This window comes from Mytilus californianus, unplaced genomic scaffold (assembly GCF_021869535.1).
Source record: "Mytilus californianus isolate M0D057914Y unplaced genomic scaffold, xbMytCali1.0.p SCAF_3, whole genome shotgun sequence".
Taxonomy (NCBI): Eukaryota; Metazoa; Mollusca; class Bivalvia; order Mytilida; family Mytilidae; genus Mytilus; species Mytilus californianus.
Genome location: NW_026262679.1, coordinates 30,131,472 through 30,143,432, shown reverse-complemented (window position 1 = coordinate 30,143,432; position 11,961 = coordinate 30,131,472). Strand labels below are relative to the sequence as shown.

At 30.8% G+C, this 11,961-nt stretch overlaps 1 protein-coding gene across 2 annotated transcripts in view; it reads left to right on the top strand.

Annotated features, from left to right (window-relative positions):
* Positions 1–147: 147 nt before the first annotated feature.
* LOC127734336 (tyrosine-protein phosphatase non-receptor type 9-like) overlaps positions 148–11,961 on the top strand; it is a 33,307-nt gene continuing 21,493 nt past the window's right edge. Inside the window, exons 1-2 of one of the 2 annotated variants that reach the window (XM_052244182.1) lie at positions 148–217; positions 11,136–11,279. In XM_052244182.1, the coding sequence (XP_052100142.1) occupies positions 182–217; positions 11,136–11,279 (180 nt within the window). In that variant the 5' untranslated portion in view covers positions 148–181. Of the gene's footprint in view, positions 218–7,201; positions 7,422–11,135; positions 11,280–11,961 lie in introns of those variants that run through there. The other variant, XM_052244181.1, reaches the window with a different exon arrangement.

Here is an 11,961-nt window from a genome sequence, read left to right as displayed (position 1 = left end):
ACAAAGAAAGATCTGGAAGATAAGCATTTCATTAATTTGGAGTTCTTAACTTTAATCTTTATAATTTTTATCGAAATCTTGTCTTTGAAAAAAAATATGTGATCTTCGAAAACTATTATTCCATTTTTTTACGACTGTCATAAACGGAATTTAATCAGAATTTTACTTCCGCTTCAATGAAATGGCAAGTGCGAGCCTTTCTACTGAAGAAGAAAAGGTAAATAGCTTCAAACTTAAACAGTTATATATCAGAAAAGTAAATTAAACCATAAAAGTTTCAACTGTCACCCGAAATCTTTGTTTATGAGACCCATTATGGAAGTGAACGACAAACAAAATTTACCTCATTAAAAATGAATAAATATGACAGAAAACCACAGTGCCTATCCCTTCAAATAATTCCTTCATTCCCATTCATTTACGTATGATAATAAAGACAGGACCACTTTTATATGATTCAATTTTGTGTTCTTGCCTCTTTTCAAGTCTGTACTGATGTAGACTTTCAGACCATTCAATCTCTACATCCATGCAAGCTAAAGCTTTATAGTCAAAGCAAAAAAATAAAATAGTCTTTCAAGACGTCATAATTATTTGGACTAGCTTAAGCTGTGTTTTGATTGATTCCCTAGTTATCAATGCAGGGCTTCCAAAACGGTCATATTGTGGGGACTTGTCCATTAAATTATATTTATGTCTTCTTGTGACGAACCTGAAATGGACATTTAAATTATCCATGGATTTTTTTCCAAACAACATGTACCTTCTATTAGGGGGTGAGGGGGGGGGGGGGGGGGGTATGGATTATTTCTGGAATAGCCCAATGTGGGTTTGTCATTTTAACATAATTCAGAAAAAATGGTCTATAATAGTATAAGGGAATTTTTTGCCCACAACCTCGCCTTCTTTTTACTTCTACATCACCATATTACGTACATACAATGGGTGACGAAACAGGTAACTAAGATAAGAATTGAATAGAAGACATACATGTACATGTTATTTTTGACATGTTTCATCCTTTCAGGATTTTGTTAAAATGGACATGCTATTTGTAAGATATATTTCTGATATTTTATGTTAATACACACTATTGTAGTTACATTTTAGTTTAATATAGAGAATACACAGCTTTTTTTTTTTGACAAATACGTGGATCAACCATTTACCTGAGTAAATAACATTTAAGAAATAATTCATGGCAGCCGTAGATTTGTTTTCATTTAACCATGGGTTGGGCATTTATATTCAATTATTTTACCTCGAGTGCACCTTAACTGCAAGCAATGCATGAAAACTGAATTCAATTTCTGGTAAAAATGATATCAAGAATCATCGTTTACAGCGAAAGGATATATAGCATCAATGATAATAGGATAATAGGACTCAGCTAGTGTAACCAGGACAAGTCCTGCAGGCATAAGGATTTCTTTTATGGCATGTCCAGACATAAAATCATGTGTTGATGATGTTTGTTCCCTGTTAACGAGATACCTGATATGGTTCAATATACATATATATATATATATATTTACTATATTAGATTTACAGCATGATATATACATGTAATACCACAATCTGACAACAAAAACTTGTCAGTTACATACACCATTTTGTACACTAAACATGCTAAATATGAAAGGAATATTTCAAAGAATTAAATCTCTTTATCTGCAAAATAAAAAATCAATCTGTAAAACAAATGCAATGTATATATCAACAAATATTAGAACTTTAAAATATTGAACCATAAGCTGAAAGAGATAATCCTGCAGTGGACTTCGAGCTAGTTTTTGGAAATATTGGGAGAGAAATAAATAAAAAGAAAAATTAATTTCTGTATAAATGTATAATAAATGGTTTTTATACGCCCGTTTACGTATTATGGTATACCGTTGTCCGTCCGTCGTCAACATGTCAGACATTAACTCAAAAACGCTTTAAATAATATGCATGAAGCTTTGGTTAATTGTTTATATTTATTGATGTGAGCTCCCTTTCGTTTTTTATAAATTTCAGATTTACCGTTTCTGAGTTTTGGGGTTTTATTCATTAAAAAGGGGGTATTTCCAAGTTTTCCGACAATAACTCAAGAATGCTTTCACCAACTTGCAAGAAATTTTGGTGAATTGTTTATATCTATTGACATGAGCTCCCTTTCGATTTTTATAAATTTTAGATTTTACGTTTATGAGTTACAGGGTTTTATTCATAAAAAAGGGGGATTTTCAAGTTTTCGGACAATAACTAAAAAATGCTTTCAGCAGTTCTCATGAAACTTTGGCGAATTGTTTATATCTGTTGTTGTAAGCTCCCTTTAGAATTTTATAAATTTTAGATTTTACATTTCTGAGTTATCAGGTTATGGGGTTTTATTCATTAAAAAAAGGGGGATTTTCCAGTTTTTGGACAATAACTCAAAAATGCTTTAAGCAGTTCGCATGAGACTTTGGTGAATCATTTATAGCTATTGATGTAATCTCCCTATTGATTTTCATAAATTTCAAATATGAGATTGACATTGAGAAGAAATTGAACTTTATTTGTTTATAGTCTGACAACAGATTTACTAAGTATTGCGCAACAGCACAGTGTATTGCACAACAGCAAGAAATCTTTAATTGAATATAAATTCAATTCATACATGTTTTTGTCATATAACCAATTTTAAGTTCTTTGACTACGTTTATTCAGAAACCTATAATATGTCAAATATTCAATTACAATCCAAATTTAGACCTGTATCAAGCTTGAATATTGTGTCCATTTTTGCCCTAAATGTTCAGGATTGGACCTCTGTGGGCGTATCCAGCTGCGCTCAGCGAAGCAGTTTATTCTCATTGTTGAAGGCCGTACGGTTGCCTATAATTGCTTACATCCACTTCATTTGAACTTTGGTGAATAGTTGTCTCATTCACAGTCATACCACATCTCCTTATTGACAACTCTCTGTCGAATGGCAGAAAAAGTTATAACATACATTTTCAAAAAGATACAAAATGTTATTACTGTCAATTGACAGCTGATGACCACAACTATATATTTATTTCTATATTGTGATGAACTACATGACTTTTCTTAGTTTCCTAAAATTTTAATAAATGTCATGAATGTTTTTTGTCATTTTGGAAAATTGGTATTAGTACCGGAAATTTGATAGTCTACAAAAATGTATGTAAAAATTTACAAATTGTGTTAGACTTACAATGTACAACATGTACATTTTTACTTCAGGCAATTTAGAATCTGACACCTGTCTATTTTTTAAAACTGTATAGTTATCCTCTGGTTGTCCTTTACTATTTTTTGTCTCACCCAGTCATTGGGTTGCTGTCAAACAGACATATGACTGGGAATGACTGACTTCTGCATTTATTCATATGTTTAAAAGTGGGTCAGAGTAACCTACTTAACAAAATTTGAAACAGAGGATTAAGAATTTACCTGTACTATTGATACATTTCCTGTGTTATGAGATAACAACTTAGTGCTTTAAGAAATCACTCCTAATAAATGCAAAATAGGGTGTGCTGATTATACATCAATGTGGATTGCATTTGTTTTACAGTTCATATATCATAGTATCAAATAATGATATGTGGAATGCAACCGATTTAAATTGAGATACTTATGATTACACAAACTTCAATTTCTTCAGGAATCTAAAATGGTACTCGAGTCTGAGATAAGAACTCACATGAACACATGACATGCATGAAGGCTGGAAATTTCAATATACATGATATATATATGATTATGAATTATGAATGAAATCTGATTTACTACACAACATTTTTTTTTTACTATCAAGTGGCACTAAATCATTGTGTTTTATATTTCATACTGGAAAAAGTGCTTTAACATAACTGATAATTGTTTTCACAATGATATTTGTTATAAAATTATTTTGTGACTTTGACAATGTATGACACATTTAAAGGATCTTATCTTGTGACTTCACAAGGGGAACACTTAAACACATATAGTATACTGCAAATGTCTATTTCATTGCTTTTGCACTTTGATTTTTTATTTAACATGTTTAATTTCCAGAAGAAATAGAGTGATCATTACTGATTCTCAAAATTCCTCTCACAACATTTTTACTCAAGTTAACTTTCAAAAATATGTAATTCAAATTAATTTAAATTACATGTTAAATGCACCCACATCAGGTATGTCAAATATGTTTGTTCAGATAGATTTATTGGGTTTTTCAATTACAAAATTAAATTATATATATATAATTAGATATTGTATTTTGAAATGATTTGTCTTCGAGACATTATACTGTTTTTTTTAAATAGGCATTCTTTATGAATTTTTTCTTCATTTTTTAGTTGTATTAATTGTTAATTTGTTATAGTTTGAATATGCATTAACAATTGCTATTGAACACTAAGCCAGCAATAATCAGTAATTCAATCAATACCTAATATAGAAATATAAATTTTAAGACTTTAAATGATGATTGTGGCCAAGTTTAGTTAAATTTTAAGTCGCCTGCCCAAAGGGTAAAAAATCACTTGGTGCCCATCGTCGTCGTAGATTTTTGACCCTTTGGGCAGGGGACTTAAAATTTAACTAAACTTGGCCACAATCATCATTTGGTATCTACTTTTAAAATGTGTCTATTGACCCCACCTGCGAACCAACCTGGCTGACATGGGTAAAAATAGAACATAGGCGTAAAATAAAAGTTTTTTCTATTATCTTGAAAAACCACTTTAAATACCGGTATAGAAAATCTGCCAGAGAAAAAAATGTTCAAAATGTTATTTACCATCCATTTAGGTCAAAACTGTCAGATGACTTCTTATAGGAGTTATTGCCCTTAAAGACAATTTTTACCCATTTGTTTCTCTTTGGTCTTTTACTTTGAAAACTATGATAGATAGATAGATAGATTGATAGACACATTACATAGCAAAAATAATCATCAAGGCAATATATCTACAAATATGTTTACATGGCCTAAATCATAAGTCAACTCCTTATTGGAGTTATTCGGCTTAAATGATCATTTATACTATTTTTTTGTGTTAGCATGTATTTCCTTTTATCCTAAATAATATTAAGACGAAAAAATCTATCAGTAAGACAAGATCTGCAAATAGGTCAGCATAGATGAAATAGTCAGTTGTCTTACTAAATGACTTTGTTTACCCTTTGTTGTATATTGGCCTTGGCAAAAGCTAATTAACATGATTAAAGAAGGTAGAGAGACCTGTAAGCATAGAAAATTATCAGCAATTGGCTACAAGATCAACAAAAGTGAGATTTTTATGCCCCCACAGTAGCGGAGGGGGCATTAAGTTTTACCCTGTCCGTCTGTACGTACCTCCGTCCGTACATCCCAAAGTTTGTTTCTGTTCTCTAACTTCAGTTTGCCTCAACCAAATGTTATGAAACTTATACACAATGCTTATTACCACAAAACACAGATCAAGTTTGAATTTTGGTGGAGTCACTTTAACCGTTCTAGAGTTATGCCCCTTTACAAATGGAAAAATTGCTGAATTTTTCGTTTCCGTTCTCTAACTTTAGTTTGCCTCAACCAAATGCTATGAAACTTATACACAATGCTTATTACCACAAAATACAGATCAAGTTTGAATTTTTAGGTGGTGTCCCTTTAACCGTTCTAGAGTTATGTCCCTTTACAAATGGAAAAATTGCTGAATTTTTCGTTTCTGTTCTCTAACTTTAGTTTGCCTCAACCAAATGCTATGAAACTTATACACAATGCTTATTACCACAAAATACAGATCAAGTTTGAATTTTGGTGGTGTCCCTTTAACCGTTCTAAAGTTATGCCCCTTTACAAAGGAAAAAATTGTTGAATTTTTCGTTTCTGTTCTCTCACTTTAGTTTGCCTCAACAAAATGCTATGAAACTTATACACAATGCTTATTACCACAAAATACAGATCAAGTTTGAATTATGGTGGTGTCACTTTAACTGTTCTAGAGTTATGCCCCTTTAAATATGGAAAAATTGCCGAATTTTTCGTTTCCGTTCTCTAACTTAAGTTTGCCTCAACTAAATTTTATGAAACTTATATATACACAATACTTATTACCACAAAACTCAGATCAAGTTCAAGTTTGGGTAGGGGCACTTTAACCGTTCTTCCATTATGTCCGTTTATAATTTTATATGATATTCAAGCGGGGGCATCATCTGTGTCCCATGGACACATTCCACATTTATTTATCTTGAATTCTATTCTAGTCTACAATGTAGGAGAGTGTCCATTGTTAAAGATGCACATAGACCTACATGTAGGTGAGCAACACAGGCTCTTTAGAGCCTCTAGTTTAGTTACAAAAATTGTTATTTTTTGTAGGAGTGAAAAAAGAGGCAAATAACAGGTTGGTTGATGAATTACCATATGAGCATAGGCTTTAAGCATTGTTTTTAAAATAAGTTGTATACATTCATTCATGATTAGCATGATTAGTGTACATTTGGACTTCAGAGGGCCCAACATGGATGGAAATTTTGTAATTCAACAACAAAATTTTTGAAGGAAACCCAGGGAAAGTTTTAGTTAATTGAACAGCAAAAAAATTCTTTCAAGTTGGAATTATAGTAAAAATAATACATTTAAGAAATCTATCTTTATAAAAAATAAATTTTTTAAAGACTTCTAGTGCCATGAATAATATTGAAAAATTGTCACAAGTTATGAAATTAATTTAATATTCAAAATACAGGAAAGTAAATTTTAAAAAAAAACGTCTTTATTGTGAGACTTGACACCAAATGCTTGATAATTGTTTTGACAACCCTTAAAGGTGAAGGAATAGAAATAGATTAAATATTACACAATATTGGTAGTTTAATTTCTTGGAAAGTCATCCTAATCTTTCTAGCTATGAATTGATTTTCCAGATGAATGAGTGCATTCTGAGTATATGTTTGATTTGGTATTGTTATGTTGTACTGTATTGATTGCTAAATACTCTTAGCAAAATATAGTGTAAAAAATGAATAAGATGTACAATAACTGTGCATGTCACGTACATCCTGGGAATAAAATAAAGATCAGATTAGCAACAATATACCGGTATACTTCTATTTATCAATGAAAACTTGATTGTCAGTTTCCTGTATATATTTTATGTCTGTAAAAATATAGGTTTTATTTTGATATCCGCTAGGCTAGTCCTCAATTCAGTTAAATTATTATGTAGAAGTTTTTCATTAAAGGTGTGTCATTTCTAATTTGATTTCACTTGAAAAGGATGATTTAGTTCTGAGATAAGACTCAACGATTAGGATTCCTGGAAATCTATAATATTTATACATTTTATTTCCTGATAACAGTTGTGCGAAAATCTATTTAAAGTCTATACATACATAATATCTTCAGCATGAACAGTTCAGGACATAGTTTAAGCATAAATCCTAAAGAGGTAAATATATATGTCACATTTCATATTCACAAAATTATGTAGGTATTCTCATGTGTGTAAAAGTTTTACAGTCAATTGTGCTCAAATTCATACATATATATAGTCATGGATTATAAATTAAACATCTTGGTGAGGAAAAAAGCATTACCAGGGTCATCATAGTTTTATGTATTTAAAAGCAGAAAGGAATTCCTTTTTTTCTCTATAAAACTGAAGGTAAAAGCATCAGCTTCTAAGATAAAGATAAAGCACTATGAATATGATGATTATTCAGGCTGATTTTCATGTAGATGTTTAAATGTATTCAAGACAACAGTTCTGACATTCATATTTCATATACCATGTATACAGACAATTTTTTGTAGCTCAAACATGTTGGATTGGTATTACTCAGATGCCATGTGAATTCAAATTAATTTTCATTCTTTTACTATTCTCAAAATTGTAAACCAATACTGCGAAGGGGGCATTTCTCTTCCAGAAACTATTTTCACCATCACATTTTTATTACTAGTACATGTATATTGTAACATTATTAATTTTTAATGTCACAGTGTAGTTAGACTTTTATAGTCCGTACTAACTACATATACAATTTCCAGTTATCAGGTTATAGTTTCAAGGAAGAGGAATGTGATCATGGTTTTTTCATGACTTTAGCTTTTTGAGATGGTCTCATTTATACTACTAAAATAACGAGGTCCAGGCATGACATAAAAACAACAAAAAACTTAAAGAATTCAGCTTTAATATAACTAATATAGGACAATAGTGTTGATTAAAAATTACACTATTCCAGGCCCCTTTTGTTTTCCACATAATTAATATTACCAATAATTAACAAGTTCTGGGTCGAAACTGATACCGATGCCAATAGTATATATGTCACATGTAGTTTCCGGTTGTAGTAAGAAAACCAGGACGGGTTCAAACAGAAAGATTTTACAAGCAGAGAAACTGACTGTGCACCTTATAATCAGCATGATTTTATCAGATGACATTTACGAATACTAAAAATCCAGGCTAAAAATAAGGTGTAAGTCCTTTAATCATGTTAATTCAGTCACAGACCCGTGATGTTGTGGGTGTGTTCTTGTTTGTATAAATTTGATATACATGTTTATTTAGATGTACAAAGTCTTTATATACATTTCTACATTTTAAAGATTTTCTTGAAATTTTCTTGAAATTTATAAATCAATTCATGAGTCTCATAAATTACTGCATCATTAAGATATGTCTTAAAATGTTTAACCTGCAATTATGACTGATAGCAATGACTGAATATTTAATAAATACAGACTTAATAGCTTTGTGTTTATTTGTCTGCAAAAAAAATTCTAAAGTGGTCTAGACTTCAGGCACTTTAAAGATTTTCCTCTTGTAAGGATGCTTGTCTTTATACATGATATACTGCCAATAATCACTGAAGACGATATGGCGACTTTTTTTATTTTGGTTTGTTTGTGTTGTTAGGTTGCTGTCTTATTAATGTTACCTGAACATATACATTTGTACTCTTATTATTGTTTTTGATGTCTATAGTGCACATCTGATGTAGTTTTGAGACTAACAAGATAAAGGAAGACAACTCTATTGATTTCTCTGATGTATTTACATCAAAATTTGAATAATTCATTTACATTGATCACATATATCAATAACTCATCAAGTACTTACATCGCTGGGAGAGATATATATATGACTTATATCATGTTTGAAATATTATAGGACCATCTACAGTGATTTCATTTAGAGCAGGCACCATGAAAATCCTTCGTACTCCGCCTGTTAGGATTAAAATTTACCCTGTTGAACTAAAACTTATTGAAATTCCTACACCTGATTTATTTTAAATATTATATAGCATGTAGAGTATTAAAATGTTGATTCCCTCAATGCAAATCCATTCCTTTTTACATGTGCATAAAACATATCCCTTTTGCAAAATTGCCTTTGAAATATTATTTTTTGTCAAATTAATACGCATGAATGAATACAGGAGATATTTTTCATGGAATAACTGCCCTTAGACTTCATGAAAATTATCCTCATCCAGAGTCCAAACATTTTTTCTGTGCATGTTAAACCTGTAAAAATTTAGCTAAATTTTGGTTTCAAAGTGTATCATAAATAGTAAGAGGATAATGTTGTGTTTTGTTCTGGATTTCCTTCTTTTCATGGATTTATTGAGTTCTTCCATATACATTTTGCAGGTGTCATGGGTGTGGACCATTTATGTCATCCCAGTACAGTACCTAAATTAGCATTGATTTATATACGCCCGTTTACGGGACGTATTATGGTATACCGTTGACCGTCTGTCCGTCCGTCCGTCGTCAACATGTCGGACATTAATTCAAAAACGCTTAAACCAATATGTATGAAACTTTGGTGAATTGATTATATCTATTGACGTGAGCACCCTTTCATTTTTTATAAATTTCGGATTTACCGTTTCCGAGTTTTGGGTTTTTATTCATTAAAAAAGGGGGGATTTTCCAGTTTTCGGACAATAACTCAAAAACAATTTCACCAATTTGCATGAAACTTTTGTGAATTGTTTATATCTATTGACATGAGCTCCCTTTCGTTTTTTATAAATTTCGGATTTACTGTTCCAACTTTTGGGGTTTTATTCATTAAAAAGGGGGAATTTTCCAGTTTTCGGACAATAACTCAAAAATAATTTCACCAATTTGCATGAAACTTTTGTGAATTGTTTATATCTATTGACGTGAGCTCCCTTTTGTTTTTTATAAATTTCAGATATACTGTTTCCGAGTTTTGGGGTTTTATTCATTAAAAAAGGGGGGATTTTCCAGTTTTCGGACAATAACTCAAAAACGATTTCACCAATTTGCAAGAAACTTTGATGAATTGTTTATTTCTATCGACATGAGCTCCCTTTTGATTTTTATAAATTTTAGACTATACGTTTCCGATTTATAGGGTTTTATTCATCATGTTCATTACAAAAAGGGGAATTTTCCAGTTTTCGAACAATAACTCAAAAATGCTTTCAGCATTTTTTATGAAACTTTGGTAAATTGTTTATATCTATTTTTGTAAGCTCCCTTTTGATTTTTATAATTTCCAAATTTAGGTTTCCAAGTTATAAGATTTTATTTGTTTATAGTCTGACAACAGATTTACTAAGCATTGTGCAACAGCACAGTGTATTGCACAACAGCAAGAAATCTTTCATTGAATATTAATTCAATTCATATAACCAATTTCAAGTTCTTTGACTACATTTATTCAGAAACCTATAATATGTCAAATATTTAATTACAATCCAAATTCAGACCTGTATCAAGCTTGAATATTGTGTCCATTTTTGCCCTAACTGTTCAGGGTTGGACCTCTGTGGTCATATTCAGCTGCGCTAGGCAAAGCAATTTATTAACTTTGAATAACTGGAGCAATTTTATTTTTAAGCAAACAGCCACAGTTATATACATGTACACCAAAGATACATTAGTATCTTATTTTTATAATAATGTGAGAAAAGAAAATGAGAAGTGCAAACTAATTTCCATACATGCCATATCAAATCACAAATAGAGGATAGTAAAATTTTATTTTATGAATTACATGAGATGTGGGAAACACCTTTGATATTACATAATAAAATGTTGCTTTCAGGTGATGATACATCAACGGAAACAATGTTTCATAATGACATTAACTTTTCCTCTCTTTTTTCTACAGGAAGTAAAAGGTTTTCTGGAATATGTAAATAAGATACGTGAGCGTGAGAAAGCAGAACCACTAGCATGGAACACTGCTGTCAAGTTTCTTATGGCAAGGAAGTTCGACAAGAAAAGAGCAATAGATCTGTATATAAACCATGAAGTAGGTGTTGGATTTTAAAAAAAATTTACACATGAATTAACATGCTGTTTCACTTGTGCATTCATGATTTTTTTTATTTGGCATAGTAATTATATAATGAATAAAAGGAGATGTGTTGTCAGGGTTCACACTCTAACTTGAAAACTTATTTTATTTCACTTGTTCTACGTCTGGTAATGCCCTTGTATTTGTTAAAAAAGGCAACAATCCAGGAAAACCCTACAATATCTAATGTTTGGTAGCAGGGTTTCCCTTGGGTCAATTTTTTTGTCTCACCAAAACAATATTTTGTTCCCCTCTTGCAATATTTTTTTTTTTCATCGACAGAGTAAATTTTAAATTTGAATTGTTATCGTCTCATGTTCATTAATCCCACATTTCTCTTCATAATCAACAATTTGATATAATTAGAATGATAATTCTTCCTCAGATTCAGAAATATCTTCAGCATAGTATTTCAAAGTTTGTAAGAGATGGGATTTTTTGCCTATACCTAACATGATTTAAGCAGTAACTGGCCATGAATACTGAGTTACTTTTAATGACAACTTTATAATGATTTGGATTAATATAAAATAAGAAGATGTGGTATGAATGCCAATGAGACAACTATCCACCGGTGACCAAATGATGTAGATGTTAGCAACTATAGATCTGCATGTTAATCCTTTAATCTGCTTGC